Here is a 25408-nt window from a genome sequence, read left to right on the forward strand (position 1 = left end):
GTTGTGATTGGAATTGGAAAAGTCCCTTTAAACAAATAACTTGCTGCACGGGACCCATGATTTTTTTTTCAGAGCACAACTGTTAATTTTAAATTAAAGTGAACAAGAGCTTTTGGTTTTACTTAAGTCATACTAATCAAATCACAGCTTTACACTGCATGATTTTCCTTCTGTCCTCTACCATCACTATGTGTTGGACAGAGTGGAGGATTAGGCTACGAACTATGTCAAATAGTGAATCTCAACATCAGTTTTAATGCTTAGGGTCTTCGATAAGTAGCAATGTTTTACAGTGACTGTCCTTATTTCAAAACAGTTTTTCCCACTGGAAAGAACAGTACATTTATGATGAAACAGTGCTTTGTGTCCCACTACACTACAAAACAGCTTACAAACAGGAAATGAAGAATACACTCATCAGGAATTGTGTGTGAAATTAAAGAAATAAAGACTGGGCAAGGTTCTGAGCGTAACGTTTCCTAGCTTTGCAAAACATGTCTGGTCTACAGTGAAGCATTTTAGTAGCACATTTTCCCATGCTGTACCAGCCAGAGACTTGCTTCAATGAACATTATCTGTTCATATTACAAAACTACATTTATGAGAATCCTAAAATCTGCCTATCTTAGACCATGCTGATCTACCAAGTTGCACTGAAGCACTACTCATATTAAGATGCTCATATACTGCTATGCACTTAAAGACCTCATACACAGTTTTGAATACTGAAGCATTATTCTACTTAGTGCCATCATACTAATACTACTACTACTACTACTACCAACAACAATAATAATAAAGAATAAAAATAGGAAAAGGCTTAAGTACTAGATCCAGACAATGCAGAATTTGCATGTTTAGTAAATGTAGTTACTCACATATACAACTGAGAGGGGTCCACTGTATCGTTTAGTCTTAATGCCAAGTAAATACTTTAATTGGGAAGTGAAAACATGAACCGCAGCAGCAGTAGTAAATCCTCGTACTAGAGGCTCTGTTAGATAGATGGCTACAAATCCAAATCGGAGGAGACCTAAACACAACTAATGAAGAAGAGAAATATTAACCCTGTGATTCCCACTGTAGCCTGAACATCAGCACTATATAGCATACAGGCCACAGGACACCTCTTCTTACCTTGCTGCCCAAGCCAGATCAGGCAAACCTGAACTTGGCCTTACTAAAGCCACAGTTCAGTGAACAGCCATCAATGCAACAAATCTTCCATGCCACTGGCAGGTGCAGTGTGGGATATGAATAAACATACGTGTTTGCATTTATGGACAGATTAGAGAACATCAGGTCGAGTTTTTCTGATGGGATAGTGTCGTAGTTTAAGCAATAACCAAACAGTAAACGGGAGGAGGTCCCATTTTTCCCAGTCAAGCCAAGATCCAGACAAAGACTTGACTCCAATGTATCCCTCCCCACTTCTGTTATGTGGCTGCCATGAAACAGCCTGTATTCTACACAGTGCAGTGCTGAAGCACAAGTGTATTGACAGGGGATCCACCATGACCCAGCACCCCTTGCAACCAAGTCTAGCAGCAGCACCTGGACTTGCCCTTACAGCAAACTGCAAGCACATACCTGGATGATTCCTGTAAGAAAGGCGAGAGTCACAGCTACCTGTACCCTCTTGGTGTCCCTATCATTGTAATATTCAGGGGTATCTGTAACATTAGTAGAATTATAGCCTACAGAAATAATTTCATCAGGCACTTCTCTCACAGCAACGCCACCAACCATCATACTAATCACAGCAAAGGTGCCTGAAATAAGAGGGAGAGGAAAATAATTGGTTAAAATCCTGGCTTTTTTTTTTTTTTCTTTTTTTCTTAGGGGTGGTTCTTATTAAGAGATATGTGGAATTAAACTATAATAGAGTTTTCTACCTAAATATTGTATTTTTTAGTCCCCAAATCTGCTCCAGTTCTCAGCACCATTAAAGCTAGTTCGATGGTGAACATACAGCTCTACACTAAGTAAATACCACTATTTTTTTCTATCTCAGTTTCTATTATGCAAATTAAAGATTCATTCTGGCCACAAAGACAGCAATGAAATTATAGTTCTGGAGTTCACAGCACATATTTCTAGATCTAATCCAATAAAAGATGGACTTGTAATCCTTCCTAAGTAGGATGGATAAATTAACAATAAAAACTACTGCTAATGTTTGACACATTTGCATTTCTTCTATTCACTTCAATTTGAATTTATGGAAAACAACGACACTATTTCTCCAATGTTATTTTTACAACTTTATTAAACACACACACACAGACTTCCAGTTATCCATACAGATATACCTATAGATATGTGCTTGGAGGTTCCAAAAAAGGTATATAGAAAGACAGGATAAAATGAAGAATATAGGCCAAATACTGGAGGAACAGCTGCCAGCATAGCATAGGCTAAACCTAGAGAAGAGACACAAATATGTATGTTAGGCAAACAACAGAAAGAACACATCTGAAGCAAAAGGATTTATGAACTCACCTAATAGGAAATCTAGGTTTAAAACCAAAAGATCTTGCAGGTAATACTCTTTAATATGTGTAATACTGGAGGGCAGTGCCTAAAACCTGATTGTTTGAGTAAGGAAGGCAGAAGTCTCTAACTACAGGCACTGCAGGTATCTGCATGTGTGTTTGTACATCTGTGCACCTGGGTACTCACTGCTCTGGTTTTGTGGCAGGAAGTACTTCTTAATAGCCAGCAAACACTTCCTGTTGCTTTTGGTTTCATCTGTCAAAGACTGTAAGTAGAAACACCCAAAAACCCCATAGCCAGTGGGACACATTTGAGTTTTCTCCTCCTCATCAGACATGATCTTCATGGTAACCCACCTTATACAGTTTGGTAGTCTTCACAAAAAATGAAGTCCTCTTTGTTATTAAGCTCTGTCCAGTTCCACGCAATGGAAGTGCGATCCACACCACTCCTATCACTAGTGGGGGCTTGCAAGAACAGCAATGGAGCTGTAGGGGAACACTCTAAGGGACTCAGGAGAGGCACAGCTCCCATGGTGCTCCCAGGCAGGTGTGTATCACGCGACCAGGCTCACAAGCAAATGGTGTGCACCACCAGAACTGGATTGCTGATATTGTTATTCTCTTGCAGCAATAAGCTTTTCATTAAGTACTTCTGAAACATCCCACCTATATTCTCTGCCCCAGGGGCTACCTCTCATGCCAAGAGTATCAGCAGAACACCCTGTACCATAACAGTCCAGCCTTTAACATGGTGACGAATGTAACAGTACACGTGACCAGAACCGAAAACCAGTGGTTTCAAAACCAGGAGGGTGTGAACCATGTGAAGTTCCTGATCTGAATACCCTTTTATTGCTTCTTCTCTCAGCGCCAAGGAAATAGAGATATTGACATGACAGGAGTTCATGGCTTAAACACCCTGGTCATTGTCGTTCTGCCTGGAATGATTCCCAGGCTTCTTTGAACTTCTGCTTGCTATAACTAACATCCATTGCAGAAAAATAAAAGTTCAACTTTTGTCTTTTTAGAAAGGAAAAGATTAGTTTCAGGGCATGTCTGCCGTCACTGAAGGAAAGAATAATGTTTAGTTTAAAACAAAGTCACAAAATTAAGTATAAAGTTCAGTGCTGACCACTTAAATTTCAGCATCCTTATCTGGTCATCACAAAAACTGTGTTTCAGTATACAACCAGAAATGTTTGTGTCTAGTATACGACAGTTTTGCCTGACAGTTAACCACATTACTTATCAATTCAAGATAAGTTGTTTATATTTGTGAAAGAAAAAATACCTTAACTACAAAAAAATGTACAAATCAGGAAGCTGCAGAAATAAACTGCACAGACTAAGTTAGGTTATTCCACTGCTTTAATGGGGTACTGCCTATCAAAATCTAGGCTTCTTGGATTTACAGATTAATTCTTCAGACCTGCCTCAGCCTAAAATGGAACAAGTAAGGTGGAAATACAAAATAAGCCAAAATGCAAGTAAACTTAGGTATACTTAACTACATTGCCCTTAGCATGAAGACTCCTCTGGGTGGGACTCAGCACAAGTTCAAGAATTCCCTCTACTCCAAGATCTTCTGGGGAAATCTACTGGGACTGTGGCAGCTGTCATGCAGCTGCTGTTCCCAGAGCAGTGATGGCACCCCATAATGATACTGCTGTAAAAATGCTGTCACTTTCTAACCCCATAGCAGTTCTTTAACTGCTGATAGTAAGATGTCAGGCTGAACAAAAGATTGTCAGCAAGGTCTGGACAAAACAGTGAACACTGGCTTTCTCTTCCACAGAGTCTACTCCTGCTTCAGGGCCAGGCTCCACTTGAGGTCAAACTCCCAAGTAATTTAATAGAAATTCCACAGATTTGCAGTCCTGTTATAGAAGATATTTTTGATTTATTTCCACCACGTAAATCATTACCCACTATTATGGTTCCAGCTTAAATTGGTGACTTCTAGCCTTAAGAGAAAAAGAAGGATCAGTCTCTGATTTCTTGCACATTCTTCTCAGGTTGAATTTAGTTTGATTATTTGGAAACAGCTGCTCTGCTAAAACATACTGCTACCCTCTGCAGGAGATTTCCTACAAGTTTCAGGATGATGAGATCAGAAAATAAATGGGTGCATTCAGCAAAGGTTTAGACATGCACTTAAACTGTCAAAATTTGTTCTGTCATCAAGAGCTGAAGGTATTGATCAGAGAGGTAAGCTTCTTTCACAGTTTGCTGTGTATCACTGACTTGCAGTTCTAAGGGAATCGTCACCATGGGCTGGTCTGCAGAACGCTCTACTGATCTCCATACACGCCTCAAATACATATCCTACATTCATGAGCAGGAAGCCAAGCACTACCGTAAAAGCACACCCAAAAAAAGCAAAGAAGGGATAAATAAATCCAGAGAGATACTCACCTTGAGGAAGCTGCATAACCCCAGTGCTTATACCTGAGATAATGTCTCCTAATAAGTATTCCCTTACTCGGTAATGGGGAAGCCATTTTAAAATTGGTAAGAAACTGTAAAGATGAGACTTGGCTTTCTTAGAAGAACAACTGAAAATACAAAGCAGAAAGAAAATGTTAGACACTAGCAGGGGACAAATGGGTTGAAAAAAATAGTCTTTCTTCCCTATGCAGGAAAACAGCTCCATTAAAGACAGGCTCAGACCCCTGATGACAATTTCTGGACAAAACTTAAGCACAAACAACTGTAACTCTAGTTAACTTAGCCCTTTATCACATGTTGGTTACTGTTCACAATCCTTATGGAACTGGAGAAGAGAATCACAGTCTTGCGAGGCTGAAGGTCAATGGGAAGTGAAACTGTTCAAGTCCATACACAATCGAGCAGTCACACGACAGTTTTTGCTGAGAACATTCCTAGTACCAATCCCCTGAGGATAACTTGCTTTCTGATAGTGGCTTTCACTCAAAGGACTTCGCAATTTTATTTCCTATTTTTCTTACTATTTGTGTGCTTTATACTTCTTTAATATTTTATATCTTACGCTCAAAAAAAAAAAAGCCAAACTATTATTTTACTAATGCTTGTTACTATCACTGGTATTGACAGCCTAACTTTTAGGCTATTTGAGAACATAACCCTTCTTTACCCTTGAAAGGGAAGGCACTAAAGCCAGCAACACTGATCCTTGTGTCTCTTAGCAGAGTTATTAAGCTTTTGAAACTCTGACTCGTGACAAATGAACAGAGCCAGGAAATAAATATCTCTATCCAGTATTGCCATGCATCATGCTTTGATTGTACTGTGGTAAGAAAGTTTAACCTTAGGTAAAAATGTAACACTACGATCATATAAATGTTTTTCTTTGTCGGGGAACTGCAAGAGAACTGCAGAGATTTGTTAACATTTCTGAATTCTCATGGGACTAAATTGCACAGTGAAGAATCTTAATGCTACAAGTGAGAGAGAAATTAGTCATCCACACTTCTCCATGTTCAAGCAGATTGAATCACAAGAAGTCATAGCTAGGAGGATTTTGATCCACGTATTTTTTTTATTCAGGATAGATAAATTTTTTGAGATGAAGTTAGGTGCCATTACCACTAGAATGGTCATTCCATTAACAAAAATAAATCTCCAAAGGTTGAATCATATGAACAGGAATATTTTAAGGACAAGCAGTCAGGCAGAAATCATTTGTTGTCTTGCAGAACAAAGTTCCAGCAAGAAATTGAATCAACTCTACAAATGAAGCACGGATAAATGAATAGCTAATGAGAACTTAACTAGAGTAAGTTTCTCTTCACTATCCTCTGGTACCGCAGAGCAAGAGTTGTGTAGTTAAAGACATTTCCTGTTTAACCAGGTGATACTTAGATTCCAAAGCAGTTAGTTAAAAGCTACAGATTACCTCTATTAGGTCCTTATTAGACTAATAATTTAGATTTCTACACAGGTGTCATACATTTCCATTCTTCTTCCATGAAAGGAACATATGAAACACAAATTTGGCTCTCAGTATTTCCACTTAAAATGACATATTTTTCTGGGTCTTATGAATTCAGGTCACATGATTTGACTAATAATTCACATTCCTATGCAGCGTATTTTCCTTTCCACTTTGATGAAGACATTTCAACTGTTGTGGTTTAGGTCCAGCCGGTAACTCAGAACCATGCAGCCACTCGCTCACTTCCCCCCCCCCTTCCTCCCCCCACTCTCGGAAGGATGGGGAGGAGAATCAAAAGAATGTAACTCCGACGGGTTAAGATAAGAGCAGTCCAGTAACAAAGGTATAATACAAAACCACTGCTGCTACCACCAATGATAATAACGATAAGGGAAATATCAAGGGGAGAAAATACAATTCCTCAGCACCTGCCGACCGATACCCAGCCCGACCCAAGCAGTGATCTGGGCCTTCTGGGTGACTCCCACCAGGTTATATACTGAGCATGATGTGCTGTGGTATGGAATACCCCTTTGGCCAGTTTGCGTCAGGTGTCCTGTCTCTGCTTCCTCCCGGCTTCCCCTCCTCCCTGGCAAAGCATGAGACTGAAAAGTCCTTGGTTGGAGTAAACATTACTTAGAAACAACTAAAAACATCGGTGTTATCAGCGTTGTTCCCAGGCTGAAAGTCAAAAACACAGCACTGCACCAGCTACTAAGCAGGAGAAAAATGACTGCTATAGCTGAACCCAGGACATCTACTAATTTATCCAACATTTTGTAATAGAGTTATATATTAACATATAAAAACACATATACAACTTCATCACAGTCTCGCTGAATAATCAAAGTAGAACTATTGCTATTATTTCTTTGAAGAGATTATAAGCTGTGCATGAATCAATTAAGAATTCGAATATTTCTAACCAATAAAGATAAGACAAAACCCCTACCGACAAGAATGTGCAATCTTCTGCCTTAAAGTCTGAGGTGTTCTTTCTCGTCTGTGCAGCTGTCCTTCCAAGAGTTCTTGGTTATATATTGGTCTCTCCACACAATACTTCTGGGTTTGCTCAAGACATACTTCATCTACTTGAGCATGTTCCATAGTTGATCTCACAGAGCAGGAGCCAAGGAAGAACAGTTCCACAGTCGCCACTGAAAAATCTGGTTGCAGACAAAATAAGTTTGGTTACTTTTTTAACCTTGGATTTGGCATTTCCTTTCAAATAATATATTTTGACAAGCTAGAGACAAGAACTGTGAATGCAGTTTAAAAGCACTAATTAGACAGGCTGTAACAGAGGTAAGTAAGTAAACCACACTCGCAAACTTTACTGTATGGAAGCCATTCATTTATGCTTCTCCAAGGTAAAGAAAGCTTTTGTATTAATTACTCTGTAAATAGTTGCAGAAGCAAAATTGGAAGGTTACATTCATGCTTGTCTGGATATTCCCCTACTCAGTTTGTAAAGAAAATGTCAGTGTCAAAGGGAGATTACTTTATTGCTGAGTTACTTCCTGCTTACTCAAAAACTGTCACGTCCATCTCCAAAAGACTGAACTCCAATTTTAACACTGAGAAAGCCACTTCTTTCTTCCAAATAGCCAGGTGCTTCCTGCATCCATCCACCTGCTTTCTCCTCGGTTTCAGAGGTTTCTGTTTCCAAGGATGTACAATTCACTACTTTCAAAAAGTTACTCTTTCAATGGATGTGCCACTTACTGTTTAATTCTCAGTCCTGCACTCAGTGAAACAGGAGTCAGGACATGTACACCATTTTAAAACTAGCCAGAAGGTTTGTAAACATCCATTAGTCTGTTTGATTCAGTGCTATAAACAACATGTTTAGGAGATACTCTGTTAATTCCTTTGCCTCGTGTTGGCTGCTTCTAGAAATATGGAGCAAGAAACACAACTCAAAATAATGAGCAAAATGACAGGACTGCTATATCGTTAAGCAGAGATGCTGGCTAGCGCTACATCTGATGACAGAACGTGAGTGCAACAGGCAACAGAGCCATAATTGTGAACAAGGCCCTTGGGCTCAAGTCCAGCAAGTCGCTTAAGCATGTGTTTGCCTTCAACCAAAGGAGCTAACCCTGAGGTGTTTAGTTTTCAGCTGTACATAAATACTTTCCTAGAAAAGGGTCACCACACAGAAATTAAACAAATTGCTACCAAAACACTCAGACAAAGCCAAGCACAATAGGTCCAATGTTCTGATTCAGCAAATACAGTCTGCTCAGCTCCAAAATACCAATATTGCTACCTAAACCTTCAGTCTGATGAGGGTGCTGGAAGCTTCCACTCAGGGTTCACTGTTCTCTGTCTCATAGGATAGACACATCCCAGAATCTCATCAGTTCTCACTATTTTGTAAGCAACGTTTTCCTGACACAGTCAGTGACTAAAGGATATTTTTACTGAAATTATAAATTTTTATTTACACCACATTCAAGATTTACCTCAGCTTTATCATGTGAAATAAAGTCTCTACAATTTGTTTGTAAGCACAGTATCATACTAAGGGTACTATCAGAGCTTGTTACCTTTGTATTCCTGAAACACATCTGAAGCTTCTTTTTCATCTTTCCATAGTTTCAATTCACTGAGAAGCCTGAATGATATTTTGTGAACTGTTTTCTCGTGTTATTGCTTAGCAAATTGTAACTCTCAGCATTACAATTTTTCACCCTACCAGCAGATTTTGATTCCCATCTGAGCAGCCCTCTGGCTTTACAGCACTGCCATTGACATAGATCACAGAATCATAGAATAGTTACGGGTTGGAAAGGACCTTAAGATCATCTAGTTCCAACCCCCCTGCCATGGGCAGGGACACCTTGCACTAAACCCTGTCGCCCAAGGCTATGTCCAACCTGGCCTCGAACACCACCAGGGATGGAGCATCGACAACTTCCTTGGGCAACCCATTCCAGTGCCTCACCACCCTCCTCACAGTAAAGAACTTCTTCCTTATATCTAATCTAAACTTCGAAGATGTATGTTTGACCACTTTTTTTCCATGTCAATGTCTACCTACCCACAAATACCACTTTCTACTTCACATCTTGCCCTGTCACAGACAGTGAGTTACCCACAAATCCTAATGTATTAATGTCTGCCCAGTGAAACTGAAACTTTAACTACCCTAATGTCTGCTGGAAGGGCAACACAGCAGGGCACAGGCAATCCAGGAGCCTTCTGAGGTGCAGTGACAACAGCTTCCTGCCATAAGTGATGAGATCTGACAAGGAGACATGCTCTACTGGACCTGATACTTATAAACAAGGAAGAACTGGTAGGAAATACAAAGTCTGGGAGCAGTCTTACAACCCCAGACTTCAGGAGAGCAGACTGGCCTGTTCACGGACCTGCTTAGAAGAATCTCGTGGGATACAGTCCTGAAGAGAAGAACCATGGAAATTGTTTTCAAACATGTTAAGGACAAAAAGGTGATGGAGAGTAGTCAGCATGGATTTATGAAGGAAAAAATCATGCCTCATTGACTTGACAGCCTTTTATAATAAGATGATGGGTTTGGTGAAAAAGGGAACATCAATGATATTCTTTATCTTGTATTTTTCAAGGCTTTGTAAGACTTTTGTTGAAGCACCAGCTGGTTATGTTGTCATTCAGAAGTACCTTGACAGGCTGGAGATATGAGCAGACAGGAGCCTCATAAGGTTCCACACAGCGACGCACAAACTCCTGCACTGAGAAGAAATAGCCCCATGCAACAGTAAATGCTGGGGATTCAATCATATGGAAAGTGGCTGTGCAGAAAAAGATCTGTGTGTCCTGGTTGGCAAAAAACCTGAACATAAACCAGCAACGTGACCTTCTGGCAAAGAAGGCGAGCAGCAACCTTGGCTGCATTACACAGAGCATAGCCAGCAGGTTCTTTCCCTCTCCTCAGCACTGACAAGCCACAGGTGGAGTGCTGGGTCCAGTTCTTGGCTACCCAGTGCAAGAAAGACATGGGCATCCTGGAGAGGATCTAACAAAGGGCCACAAAGATGACTAAGATATTGGAAGATATTGGAAGATATATCAGTGGATATAAATACTTGATGTGGCAGGGAGTAAATAGGCAATGGGCACAAAGTGAAATACAAGAAATTCTGTTGAAACATAAGGAATAAAAATACAGCAAGCATGGTCAAACAGTGGAAACTCCACAGATGTTGTGGAGTTTCTCTCCTGGGAGATATTCATAACCTGACTGAGGATCATTTTGAATATTAAGCTGTAGATAAAACAATAAAGATGAAAGTCTTTAATATCATCCATCTCTTTTGCAAAAGCACGCATAGAGCAAGGATTGAGATGTTTGTGTTAACAATGGAGCACACACACTGTTCATAGAGTAGCAGAATAGCAGCATTTTGTGACTGGTTGAAGTGTCTCTCTAAGTGTTTGCTGAATAGCGGTATCACAAACTGCCAACAAAGATATCCAGGGCTTGGAAATTCAGCCTTGCCCTTCACTCCAGGCATGCTTGAGGAAGAGCAAAAGCAGGTACTGTCATTTTCATGAAAACAAAGCTTACCACTATGATTTCTGAAAACTCCCAGACATTTATCCAAAGAGAAAAAGGCAATCACTGGGCATCTGAGTCTTAATAGTGGAATATTGCTCTTGGACAACCTTTGAACTTTGTGGCAAGAAAAAAAAAGAAAAAGCTGTAAGAAATACTGCTATTAATCTTATCAGCCAGATAAGAGTTGAGCTGAAGTAGTTAAAAGCTGTATGCAAAAGACTTAAAGAATCACCAACTCTTATCTGACTGATAAAGGCCTGTCTTATTACCAAATTGAAGGTGTTAAAGAAAAAAAAAAGTGAAGCAAACACCAATTCATAACACTATCACTAATACTAAATACTTTCTCTTCCCAATCTTAGACAATAAAGGAGGGCTGTCAAGCTATCTACATTGATTCTTGTGGAGGACAATAAATTTTGATCCAGTCCACATGAATTAGAATACAGCCATAAGATTTATAAGGACCATGATTTGGCTGCTGTTCCTTCAATTCAAAATGACTGTGGGGATTAAAAAAAAAGCTGGAGAGATGAATAAGAATCCTGCTGGACTCTTGTAGCTTTAATAGGTTTCTCATTACAAAATAGGGCACTTTTGCTCCTAACCTTGTGTATCTAACTTGAATGTATCTGAACTACCTAACGCAACAGGGTGAGTCAGTGGCATTGACTTGCCTGTTTCAAAAGAGCAGAAAACCTTTCTTGTGGTAACTAAGCATGGAGTTGCTTTGTTGCTTTAAATAATGGAAAAGCATCGGTGGACAGTACTAGTACAGCGGTATAGTAGAAAACCGCATCTGTGCTTGGGAATTCCAAGTCCGACCATGAACTGCAAAGTCTATGAAGTATTTTGTTTCTTTAAGCTTTCAAATACGGGTGACTGCCAACACCCAAAGGGCTGGTGGAAATACTGCCACTCTCTGTAAAATATGTTCTCCCAAATGTACACTGAAAAGCAGAGTCAGGGCAAGGTCTGTTCACACTGTCCGAAGAGGTTAGACACAAAAACTGAGGCAATTTTAGGAACCACATGTTCTCTCATTCCTTTCTTTCCTCTCTGGCCTCATTCCCCAGTGCCCTATGCTCTGCCACTTATCACATTGAGTGATTTATATAAAATCAGACCAAGCCAGAATCGATTTTTTTTTTTTTTTAAACAAACACAAAGGTGTAACATGACTGGGTGGGGTGAGAAGGAATGTGTTCTCTTAGTTTTCCTGGACTGTGCTTATCATCCTCATTCTTCCTCCCTCTAAATCCACTAATGAATAGATTGTTTAGACCTGTAGCCTTCATGTAAAGCTTCACAAATGGAGAAATTATTAGTGAAGCAAACAGAACATTCCTTGTGTAAGTCCTAAGCTAAGAAATGCATTCCAGGAGTGAACCTTCCCAGAAAAAAATTTAAAAAATTCAGGACTTTGAATTCCTATGCAGCTTTTAGACAGGCAAAATTCCCACTTTGCTCCACATGGAAAGGTGAGATGGCTACATAAACTCTGTTGGGTTGTGTGATAAAAGCTCCACTGCACACCCACTGGGTTACTTAGAGGGACAATGGCAGGGCAGAGAGCCTGGATAATACCCTGCTGGGCAACTCCCAGGTCTACCACAGGAGCCATGAGCCCATCAAAGGCTCATCTCCACCAGTCCAGAGCAGCACAGCAGGGCCAGCTATGGGACCATGGGAGTCCCTGCCAGCTCTGGATGTGAGAGCACCTGTGTATCTATGAGTAAGAGCATGAGGAGGCAGCTACTGGCTCCTGGGAAATCCTGGCCAGCCGCATGTGTGTGCATGATGGTCTGCACCAGCAACTGGAGTGGAGCTGTGACCTTGTGGGCTCATAGGTCCAGCAGCCAGCAACTGGGGAAACTGAAACATAGGAGCTAGCTACTGGATAGACACTGTCTGAGCCCAGTTGCTGAAGAGATCTTCCTTGTACACACGTGTGTGTGTGTGTGTATCTCTATGTATATATATTCTCACTGCTGCATCAGAATAAGTGTGACCAGCAGACTGAAGGAGGTGATCCTGCCCCTCTACTCTGCTCTTGTAAGACGCCACTTCAAGCACTGTGTGCAGTTCTAGTGTTCTCAACGTAAGAAGGACATGGAGCTGTTGGAGCAAGTCCAGAGGAGGGCCATGAGGATGATCAGGGGCTGGAACACCTCCCATACAAAGACAGGCTGAGAAAGTTGGGGCTGTTCAGCCTGGAGAAGCTGCACGGAGACCTCATAGCAGCCTTCCAGTATCTGAAGGAGGCCTACAAGGATGCTGAGGAGGGACTCTTCATCAGGGACTGTAGTGATAGGACAAGAGGTAAGGGGTTTAAACTTAAACAGGGAAAGTTCTGGTTGGATATAAGGAAGAAGTTCTTACTGTGAGGGTGGTGAGGCACTGGCACAGGTTTCCCAAAGAAGTGGTGAATGCTCCATCCCTGGCAGTGTTCGAGGCCAGGCTAGATGGAGTCTTGGGTGACATGGTTCAGTGTGCGCCCATGGCAGGGGGGTTGGAAGTAGATGATCTTCAGGTCCTTTCTAACCCTAACCATTCTATGATTCTATATGGAGCAGCAGCAGCAGCCTTGCCTTCCTCAGGCTGTTGGATTCAGTATGATGTATTTTCCTCTAATAAACTATATTATCCACAGAAAAGAGCACAATAACAACAAGTGAGGCACAGAGATCCTACTCTCAGAAAATGGTAACAAATCAGACCTACTAAAAAACCCCTAAACCACTGTATAACTGATAAGGGTTATTTTATATTTCATGTTCTTTGCCAAAAAATACTTTAGCCTGTAAAGATTTACTTCATGGACTAATGAATCACTAGTATCTTAATGGTATCTCTTATCAACCAGCAATCTTATGTTTGTTTTCAACAAGAGAATATTTTGGGAATCTGTTATGATGATTGAGCTGTTTAATCAATTCCACAGAAGACAAACATCTGGAGCACTTTGAGCAGCAGAATACTGGTCTGCTTCCCTCTCAGATATAGATAAGAGATGGCTTCTGTTTCCAGTGCAAACACGTTGGTGACCATGAACCCATGGAAATAAGGCCATATTTATTCCTGCTTTTTGTGGCTTCAGTGACCTTGGGACTGACTCTGCCATACTCACTCCTTTTGAAATCCAAAAGCAGTAGCTAGTGATAGTAGAATCAGATAAGTTAATCAGAATGGTACTATGGCTGATGACCTCTGTGTCATGCTTAAGCCAACTGATAAGGATGCACACACCCTCAGAGACAGGTAATCATTAGCTAGCTTAATTTCTCCAGAGGTACTCCACTGTCTTCATTGTAAAGCTCTAGTTGATGATCAGAAGAGAGAACATAAATCAAGATCATACATACACACCAAGCTAACTCAGAATAATTTATAGTTCATATGAGCTCAGTGCACCAATGGCCTCCAGCAGCTGGTTCATCTTTTCTGGCAAAGGGGAACAAGCAGACATCAACAAATGTCTGTGCGGAAGGGAGAAGTTACCTGATACACTCCCTTCATCAGAGAAGCCACCAAAAGAGTCCTCCCCCTTGTGGTGGTGCGTCCTGTCCCCCATCCTCTGTGCTGCTTCACCATCTAAGGAATTCCTGTCAGGCCCTGGCCTTTGTGTAATGAGTTGGGTGGTGAAGCGTCCCTTGACTGTACCAGGAACTCTTATGCGGGTAAGGAAGGAGGCACTGATTGTACCAGGGACTCCTGTCACCTGGCTAAGGTGGTAAGCAAGCATAGGGATAATCAGTCATCCCCTGACAGCCTCAGAACATTCCTCCCCTTGACTGCAGCCTGAGTGGAATTGGTGCCACTGTCACTGAAGTGTTGAAAAGTTTCTAGTAATTCCCAACCCGGATTGGGGCCAGGGTGGAAGTTTACTAATTACTAAAGCAAATCATCTTGTGACCTTAAAAACAGTGGACCTTTGAGATCTCCTGGACCACAGTGGGCAGCGACCAGCATCTCCCTCTGAGTGGGATGCCCCTCAGAGTTCACAAACTCTCAAGTTTGCCATAATTGGAAGACTGTCACTGAAAGATGGAACTTGGGCTGAAGTGCCCCCCCAATCCCCAAGACTTAGCCCTCACCTGTTTAGAAATGCTGAGATCTTAGATGTGAATATTTCACCAATTTGAGGGGAATTTTTAACACGTACCTTTATATGATCCTGTATGTCTGTATCTGTGTGTGTATGTGGGTATAGATTGTTATAGCAATTGTAGTAAATTCCTTTGACTCACTTTCTAACATCCACCTTAAAACCGCAAACTGCTGCTAAATGAAAGCTGTGTAAAAATTCGCCCTGTAGGGAATTGGTACACTTGTAACCCTTTGGATATATACTGTTGACCAAGTCTGAGACTAAGACTAGATGCAGCTGCACCTAGGCTCCTTTGGGAGTTTAGAAAGCAAGTTCAGAGTAGAACTGAAGGATCTCCCTCATCCTTTGTGCCTTCAGACTCTGTATCAATCATCTTTAGCTGGATTTTACTTTGATTTTCCTCTGTATGCTTCATTCATGTAATATGTAATAGACCTTACCACCAAATTCTGTTAAGCTGTGCCTTTATAAATCATATTAAAACTGCTCTTGCTGATACCTTTGATGGTCATTCTTTGAGTGATCCTAAACCACTGATTTCATGACACCTTCTATCTACTTCATCAACCCTGTTTACACACATCGCTAGCCTCTCAAGCGCTGGACCAAGCTAAAAATAAACAAAACAAAAAGCAGAAGGTTGTTATTTATAACCAGAATCATTTCAGTCATCATGTTTATAGTGCAAACCTCTCAAGTCACAGGGGAAGCTGAAGGACAGCAAAACACAGTGGGGTCACAGGGGTGAGGGGAAGAGGAAGGGGTTTATATTAATTTATATTCCAGTTTCACTGTTGAAAACAAGGCATGAAGTAACTGTTGTACTTAACTAATACAAGTTTTTGAAATGTCTCCAAGGATGCTTTGAGCAGCTTGGCCTTGTGGAAAGTGTACCTGCCCATGGGGTGGGGTGTGGAACTAGGTGATCTTTAAGGTCCCTTCCAACCCAAACCATTCTATGATTTTATGACCCTCTATGAGCCTTTCTTCCTAATACTTTCTGAAAGAATTTGCCCCTCTGCAGGGCAGGCTACAGCCATTGCTGTGCCTGAAGAAATTCCTGAAGAACTGTTGCTTCTGAGAAAGCCAACAAAGAACTCCACAGTTAAGTACTAACAATAACTATTTACCATTTATCTAAGCTGCAACTGTCTCCTTGCTAGTTTTGAGAGAGAAGTTCAATTTCCTCATCATGTTAGGATCTGCATTTGGAAGAAACATTTAATTCTTGGCAGCTACGTTATAACATGTTTTCTGTTTTTATCTTTCATGCACTCTGTCTCAAACGAAGTCCTACATGAGCAGCGAGTCGGACGTGACTTGTGACAGATCCTGTCCCCATTTATGCAACTGCTGCTTGGTTAAGATTATATTATCCAAGTGATAGCATTTTCCTGTCTCTTATGTATTTAAAGGTGTTGCTTCAAGTTCTGAAGGTGATTTCCAGCCAGGTGATTTCCTCAACATCTTGATGCTGAGGTTACACATAAAGGCCATAAGCGTGCAGCAAACACCGTCCAATACTGCATTTCCTTGAAATATTAAAAATTCCTAGTAAGCAAAATGAACAATATAGGGAAGTTTGATAAGTATTTCACAGCAACCCCATACTTTAGTTGCAGACTCACCTTATGGCTTTGCTTCTCTTCTGTGGCTGATGACACAGCCCACATTTTAATGTGAGACAGCACTGTGTCTGTTCTTAAATACACAAGTAAAAAGACTGACCTTCATACAGCTAAAATTACTCCAAAACCCCAAACAGAACAATAAAATAATATGAACAATATACAGAAATTGCTTTGGACTGACACCAGTTACTAGTTGGTGCTGAACATGGCTGTATATTGAAGATTCTATACTATAGAGTAAAAGAACAATAAAACAACCTACCAGGCTAGTGTCCTTGCAGTTAAACTTACATTTTATTATGGTACTGAAGCACAGGACTTTCGGATGTGTTAGTCAGGTCTTCATAAATCAGTGGCATTTATTAGGTACAACCAAAGATACACATATTCTGTGAAAAGCTCTAAGAGAGTAGTGGTGCTCATCATCCAAGCAGTTAAGAATCCACCTACTGAAATATCATCTATACCAGATATGTAAAGATGTCAGTCACAGCGTTTAGTTCAAACAGGTCTGTAGGGGCAAAGAGTTCTCCAACTGACTCTTCAAGTGTGTTTGGCAGAACAACCCAGCATGAATGGGTTCCTGCAACAGCTAACATTAAACCAGGATGCTATAATGAAGGAACTGGAAAAGAAACAAAGGTGTCCAGGCTGAGGATCATCAAATGAAATGAAGAAAGGTTCATTAAGTAATCTTCTTCTTGCAAGAATATTCCTTCCTCAGAAACACATATTGAAAATAAACAAATGTCACAAGAAAGCAGGGAAAAAGAAAATCAGACTCACTACATCTGTAGTAAGTTAAAGATTCAGTCACCTGTTCAGCTATATGGAAACAAATACAGCACCCTCTATAGCATGGCAATGCCATAGTGAAAAAGATCATAAGCATCAATTTTAAATATGGAACTGGCAAAGAAATAGAAGATTAAATACATAATGCAGAACACTAGACTATGTCATCCAAGACTCCATCCAACCTGGCCCTGAACACTGCCAGGGATGGAGCATTCACAACTTCCCTGGGCAACCTGTTCCAGCGCCTCACCACCCTCACAGTAAAGAACTTCTTCCTTATATCTCACCTGAACTTCTCCTCTTTAAGTTTGAAGCCATTACCCCTTGTCCTGTCACTGCAGTCCCTAATGAAGAGTCCCTCCCCAGCATCCTTGTAGGCCCCCTTCAGGTACTGGAAGGCTGCTTTGAATAGAGACAGAAGATAAAGAACCAGTAAACCTGAAAGAAACAGGGAGGGCTTAGAAAACAATGTTATGCAAAGCTGTGTAGCTATGACACTATCCTAGTAAAGCAGGAGATGCAACACAATCCCAACAAGCTGAAGTAGTAATTGAACTCAGGTCTAGTTTTCTGTGGGAAAGGACTTTACGTTATGCTGTAAAGTTATGACAGCAGCAAAAGACCTGAGTATTTAGAGAAGATACTACAGAAGCCTGTATCTATGAAAGATCTGTGGTTTTGTTCCTGACATGACTCTTCAGACATGCCTGAGCTTAGCAGAGCTCTGTGAGAACAGGAACAGGCAGTTCCCTGTGGGCACCTCTGAGTAGCAATCCAAGTTTTATTCTGGATAGTATATGGAGATTTGAATTCTGCTCCATGAAAACCAGATGCCCAAGACTGAAGTTTTGTAATGTCTAATCAGCTCAACCCTTAATTTGATTTAGCCCTATTAGACTGAACTCCAACAAGGATGTTTCAACCAACCAACACTGCAACCTTTGATTTGGACTGGAAAACTCTGCCCATGCTTTTTTATGAAAGGTTTTCTAAGGAGTTCTCAAAAGTCCCAGCCCTGCCTCAGAACGTGATTTCCGTAAAATAGAACTGAACAATTTTACCTTAGCTCTAGACCAGTCTAGGTGTCAGAATCTCAGGTTTTCAATTAATAGATCAAAATCTATTAATTAGCTAAAAAAAAAAAAAAACCCCAAACCAACAAAACACACACACCACATCCCCCAAACCCAAACCAGTACACAACACAAGGCAGCAAACAAAATTGGCCATACAAAATGGTAGGCAGCAGTCAAAGCAGAGCAGTAAAACTTGATCCACTGCCTGTGCACAACTGGTAAGAATTCTTCAGCGAAGGCTGGTGAGAGACTCCACCCAGGCAGTGAAAATACAGACAGACTCAAAACATTTCCCAAGAAGGCAACCACACTATTGCTTGTCACATGGAGATCTTCCCAGCTTGCTACTGCCCCAAGAGAAAAGAAACAGTTAATGCAAGTCTTTGAGAACAGTAGTCCAAGTTCCTACATAGGCCAGTTATTCATGTATGTACTCTCATGACCATTAATGAAATCTAAATCTTATCAGCACAACTGACTTGCAAACCACATTCAACAACTACCTACACCAGCTTACAGCCATATCTTCATACCCATGGGAATACTTGACGTCTGTCTGTCTGTCAATAGCTTTCTCATTACCTGGGCACATGGAAAACAACTGCAAGACCTGGACTTTGCTGCTGCTTATACTTCAAAGAGTAAAAAGCTACAGATAAAATACAGCAATAGCAGGTCTTGTAGTCATATTAAGAAATACTATCAAGAAATGCTATTTAGCAGGACAACACTCTGCTGGCTGACAGATCTAGGGAAGGAATCACATGAGGATAAGGAAGGCATTTAATTCATTAAACTTAACTGGGAAACCAATAGGCTAATTTGAGCCTGAGAATTTTAACTTCAGCATTGTTTTCTTGTGCCAAAAGTTACAGATCTACCAAGTGATAAGACAGAAAAACACATGCTTTAGCAAACCAGTTCTTATGAAAAAATTGTATCAGCAATGAAACAGAAAACAGCAGTCAGCAGTTCATCAGATTCAGAAGGAAGTAAATGATGGATTGAGGGGAAATGCATGAGATACCAAAAGTCTCTTGTGTAAAGCTATTCAGAGAAAAAGTGACTACTGTGAAGAAATAAGGGAACCCATGAAAGCTATTGAACCTTGAGTTGTGAATTAAAGCAACCTGTTTCAATGTTGGAGAGGAGATGGCACAATTAGTAGACAAGAATGGAAGCCTTCCTGGCTTTCTCGCTGTGTGCTAATATTAGCATGGGAAGAATGGATGGCTGAAGTAACACAAGCTCTTCTTAGGAATTTTGCACACTCTGATTTAATCATCAAATTGACATCTAATGTACATGCACAGACACAGTGTCACTGTATCACAGAATGGTTTGGGTTGGAAGGGACCTTAAAGCTCATCCAGATCCACCCCCCTGCCACAGGCAGGGACACCTTCCAGTAGACCAGGTTGCTCAAAGGCCCGTCCAACCTGACCTTGAACACTGTCCTACCATTATTCGGCTAAAGGTCTGACACTACCATGCAGAACAATGATTTGAGAAACAATCTGGATATCTTTAAGAAGTTGCTCGGAAAGTTACTATAATGTAAATGCTTCAGTCACTGTGCATTCAAACTGGGAACTAGGGGACAATGATACATTAAGCCTTAATAGCTGCCTATTAAATCAGACATAGTATGGGCCTAATTATTTGTGATTGCAGCCCAATCCTGTTCAGTTTACAACATTACTTGTAGCTGTTACTCCCACACTGACCTCTAGCTTAGTAACAACTGGCATAACCAAAGCTAAAGCTAAGCAAACCAGCGTAGCCAGGACAGCCTGTGTAGAGTAGAGCTAATGCAGAGAAAACATGGAACAACCTTCCCTCCCTCAAATGTAGAATGGAGGCTTGTCTTCTCCAGGGAGAAGATTTCCTCAAGACACAAAAAAAACCAACAGGCTCCAGAGTCACGAATTCGTTTGTAGCTCCCCAAAAGAATTGACTTTAGCAGATGATCAGTCAAACCAAGAGAGGCAGAGGAGCTTGAAGGACCCTGTGCTTTTTCAGACAGCCCATGGACTGCACAAAAGTCTTGGTCACATTTGCAGAGGCTACAGCTATAGTCTAAATAAATAGTAGTTTAAAACAATAATGGACTGTCACTACTATAACAATAGTCAAAGCAGATAAATGCATGTTCAGTTCTTTCTCAAGTTATTAGCAAGAGAACAGTATTGCAGCCGTGTGCTAAATCCGTGCCTCAGTATTGCATGATTTTAGTGTCATGTTAAATAATAACCAACATTCCACATGGTTGTGGAATATTTAAGTTCTAAAAACATTGCATTGTTAGGGACAAGCTACCACACCTATGAAGAATTGTGTGCTACAGATATGATTTGAACCAGAGTAATGGAGTAGAATTCCAACTCCAAACAAAAGGCAATACTTGATGGATATTTCATGCTCCAAGTCTTAAGCTCCGATGGCTGAACCCAACAGAGCACTTCAGTAAGCACTCAGCTCAGAAAACTGGGCTCAGTTTGTAGCAGCGGCTAAAGACTTCACCATTTCCTAAGCCCTTTGCCCCAGGATCATGCTGAGCCATCTTCACCTTTTTTTAATTGTCTGTCAGACTTTAAGGAAACTGTTACCCTACACAGAGTTTGTACAGGACAATCAAAAAACCGCACCAGCTCTGGACAGGTTACTTAGGCAGAGAAAATATGGAACCCAAGCCTGGAAGTAGCAGCAGTTTTTTTCATACTGGACTAAGAGCTTTCCTTCACTAAAATGTGATCCTGGTTATAACCCAATATTGACCTAGCCTCTCCCTCCCCCAAATATGCCTTTAAGCACTCGCGAAGCTTTTAGTTTAAGGCCCTCAAGTCTATTCAATTCTATACTAGGGGATAAATGCTGTGTCAAATGAATATGCTTCATCAACTACCAACAGCAGCTTTGCAGCGGTGGAACTCCATTCTCTCCCTACACTCTTTCCCCGTTCCATTTCAGAGATGTTTCACAGTACATTGCATGACAATAAAATACTTCACGAATACTGCTAAATGCAGAACTGGAACATCTGCCATGTGTCCTGAGAAGGCTTGGGATTGCCATCAACCAAGTATTTAAAAGTGTGATCATTACCACTTGAAGAAGGCCAGCGCAAAAGTTGATCCCTGTGGAGTTAATTCAGTACAAGTCACCTACTCATGCTTGTTTCTGAAACCGTACAGTTTATTACCTTCTTTTGTCCATTTCTACAGCAGCTAATAAAGTAGCATCTTACTTCTGAATATTCCATAATATAAATCCAGATACCTGTTAACCCAGAGTACATTCTATTGCACATTTAGTAGAAGACATGTTAAAAATCTGTCTGAAAAATGTAGTCTTCCTTTATGAAAACTTCAGCCAAAAAAATTCCAGTGGCGAGACCCTTGCTAAAACTGTCAGTCATCCCCATCCAACCACATGCTGAGTAACTGCGCTACTGTGATAGATAGGAAAAATTATGAATGTACATTCTGCAAATGATCAGCAGTAACCGCAGTAATTTTTAACTTCTTTTGTCTTTTTTTTTCTTACTGTCTCTGGACTATCTCTGATTGCTGCAACAGCCGTTTGGGTTATCTGAAATTCTGAAGCTGGAAACAGCTTCCAACCATATTTCAATATTCAGACAATTCAAAGTTTTGCAATAGCAGTATGGGCACCAGCACAGCAAATTTAAGCCTACTTACTTTCCTGGCTGGCTTTTCCTGGTTGCTTTCACTTATCCCTTCTAAGGAGCTCAAATTTTTCCCACAGCTCGCAGACCAGAAGCTGAAAACTACTGACACAGGGAAAGCCACAATCTTAATCTTTGCCAGAAAACTAGGGAGAGGGGAGAGATAGTTCAATCAAGGTTTTGGGAAGGTTTTGAAGATCTTTGGGTCGAAGCTAGTAGCAAAGTGCAAAGCAGTTATTTCTTGTTATTACAAGAGTTCTAGGACAGTCGCTCTGACCTAAACTGGCAGCCCGCAGCTTTAGTCAGAGGATTGCACTCTCTAGACAAGGAAATGACTGATCTCTCAACCTCCTCTAGTTTCCCCTTTAATTTTTTAATTACAAGTTACCGGGTGCTTTGCGTGTACGTGACAGTTACCGGTAGCGCGGGGCCGTCTGCTGCTCGGCAGCCCCCGAGCTGCGGGGGGCGCGGTAAGGAGGAGGCGCAGACCAGCCCGGCTGCCCGGCAAGGCGCCGAGGCGAGCACCAACCACAAGCGCCTTCCAAATCGCTCCTGTCGCCACGGAGCTCCGGCCGGCAGCAGGGCGCGGGGTGAGGAGACCGGGGCCGGCGGGGAGAGGGGCGAAGGGAGCAGGAAGGCACGGGGAGAGGCGGGAAGCAATGTGAGAGACCCCCCCCGGCCCCCAGGCCAGCCCCTGGCCCCGGGTGACCGCAGGCATCGGGACAGCGCGACGCCGACCCGGCGCTCCTCACCCCGAGGCTCGACCCCTCAGGGGAGACCCCTTCGAGACAGACCAGCCCCGCACGCCGCGCTCACCTCCACCAGCCCGGCCGCGCTCGGCTCACCTCCAGGTGCTGCCTCCTTCCAGCCCGGGGGCGAGACAGCCGCGCACCACCTCCCCTCCGCGCCCAAGGTGAGCGCAGGGCTTCGGGGCGGGCGGCGCCGAGCCCCGGCCCCCGCCTCCTCCTCTGCCGGCCGCGGGCGAGCGCGGGCGCGGCTGGGACTCGTAGTCCCCCCTGCAGCCCCCGCCGGGCGCGCACCCGCTGCCGCCTACAAGTCCCAGAATGCCGCGGGGCCGCCCGTGCGGCGCGCGGGTGTGGTGCGCGCCCCCGCCCGGCGGCGCAGTTGCGACCGTTACCTCAGCGGTGCGCTGGGTTGGGGCCCGGGGGGAGCTGAGGCAGCACCCCCGACCTTTCCCCCCCGATATGTATAGACACATCTAGCTACAGCCCCTTTCTAATTTAAATGTAAAAATATACCCGGGGGCATGGCGTAGGCACTGGCTAGCAGTGAGGCAATGTATGGGGCATGGCCTGGTTGGTTTTGTTGCACTCGTGTGTGCAGTGCTGGGGTACGCTGAGGTGTTCGTTAAATAAACCCCATTTGAGTTGTCCTGAAACTCCAGTGAAGGAGCCTCTGGGTTTATTGTCTAAAACTAATTTAGAAAAGCAGACATAAGTGTTCTGTCATTTAGGAAATGCAGTATATACAGCAGGCATCCAACATGTGCCAGTCATGTAAATTAATGTAAAAACACAAATTTCTGGAGGACTTCATGTTGACTGAATGCTTTAGGAGACTTACAATTATTTTTCTTCTTTTAAAAAGAGCATATTTTGCCCAGCTCTGCTGTATAAGAAGCACACTTGTCAGCCTGAGCTTCAGGGTGCTTGGTCTCACAAGTGACTGAATGTCTTTAGCTGCCAAGGGTACAAAAGTATCAATTTCCTTGTTAATACAAAGGAATTAGTAGTGAAATAGTGTGAGGTGTCCCTGCCCATGTCAGGGAGGTTGGAACTAGATGATCCTTCCAACCCAAGTCCTTTCCAACCCAAACCATTCTATGATTCTATGATCAAATACTTTTACAGATCTCATCTTTCAGTCCTTGATTTATAAATGTTTTCCAACATGATGATAGCTGTCTCTCTTGCCCAGGAGAAAATGTTTTCCCACCGCTCAGGTTCTTAGAGATTTGGTTTTGTATATAGAACTGGTAGGAAAATAAATTTGAAACTGGTAGGAAAATAAATTTGATTTGAAACTTTACATACTAAGACCATTAAAAAAAATTTGTGAAACTGGTGCCTACAGGAATGTATTATTTTGAAAACCTTAGAATGATTCCTTGGCATGTTTAGCCCTTGTTTAAATTTAAATTAATTCAAGCTGAAATAGGGTACTTTAAATATCAGTGTTGTCAAACTGAGAAATTTCAAGGTAAAACCATTTCAAAAGCTGCATTTTAAAGAGGTTTGTTATAACCAGTTTTATCCAAATTAGGTTGTAACAAAAAGGCATTTTGATGAACAATTGCAGAGTGATATATTAGATAATGCCGCATACATCAGACCTCACATAGAATGGTGCTGGATGCCATTGTCACACAGAACTGAGTAAACTGAGGTACTTTGGGAAAGGCATCTTGTCTGGTTCATATTTATTTATTCAAGAAGCTATTTTTTTCTGAACTTGAGCATCTGTAGCTTGTGTTTGAATGCAGGTGTAATTCCTTATGAAGGTGTGGTGTGACTACTTCAAGTCTGAAATGCCTAATTACCCATCAAGTATATATTTCAGTGGCATACCACAGACAGACCTGTATTTGTACACCCTGCACAAAGAGGACAGAGAGGAGAAAGCCAGAAACAAACATGGGAACAGCAGATTTCCTGCTAGAAAACTACAAAAGTATACAAAAACTAGAAAAGTATACAAAAACACAAAAGTATAAATCATTCTGAACGTTACAGAAATCCACACTGCAGGTTATGTTACACCGATTGTGTCAATGGTATTTACAATCTGGTTTTGATTTCTTGAGTGCATTTTAAGAGTGACGCACTGGGAAGATTAGTAGTTCTTTTTACTGCTTCTTTCCAGCATTGTCTAAAATGGTACAAGATGCTTCAGTTCTTCAGCTCTGAGAGAAGGGCAGGGATTAATATAGTGCTGAGTTCAGTAGGAGCAAGATGAAAAGAGGGCAGAACAAAAAAAAGGGAGGGGAAGTTACTACAGCATAAACAATATGGACAACTGGAGAAAGTAAAAAACCTCCTGTGAAGGATAATTGGGGGAAATTAGTTAATGGCACACACACCCTGGAGCTGTGTGATGACAGAGGACCCAGTGTGCGCTCTGAGG

At 41.8% G+C, this 25408-nt stretch overlaps 1 protein-coding gene across 4 annotated transcripts in view; it reads right to left on the minus strand.

Moving 5' to 3' along the window:
• The window catches only part of SLC26A5 (solute carrier family 26 member 5), a 37609-nt gene extending 14357 nt beyond the window's left edge, over window positions 1-23252 (minus strand). For 2 of the 4 annotated variants that reach the window (XM_030480805.1, XM_030480804.1), the window contains exons 1-6: window positions 23110-23252; window positions 7367-7580; window positions 4914-5053; window positions 2313-2423; window positions 1591-1772; window positions 879-1043 (exon numbers count right to left, since the gene is read on the minus strand). In XM_030480805.1, the coding sequence (XP_030336665.1) occupies window positions 879-1043; window positions 1591-1772; window positions 2313-2423; window positions 4914-5053; window positions 7367-7521 (753 nt within the window). In that variant the 5' untranslated portion in view covers window positions 7522-7580; window positions 23110-23252. Of the gene's footprint in view, window positions 1-878; window positions 1044-1590; window positions 1773-2312; window positions 2424-4913; window positions 5054-7366; window positions 7581-23080 lie in introns of all 4 variants that reach the window. The other 2 variants (XR_003990734.2, XM_030480803.1) reach the window with 2 other exon arrangements.
• Between the last annotated feature and the right edge of the window lie 2156 nt (window positions 23253-25408).

This window comes from Strigops habroptila, chromosome 3, assembly GCF_004027225.2.
Source record: "Strigops habroptila isolate Jane chromosome 3, bStrHab1.2.pri, whole genome shotgun sequence".
Lineage (NCBI taxonomy): Eukaryota > Metazoa > Chordata > Aves > Psittaciformes > Psittacidae > Strigops > Strigops habroptila.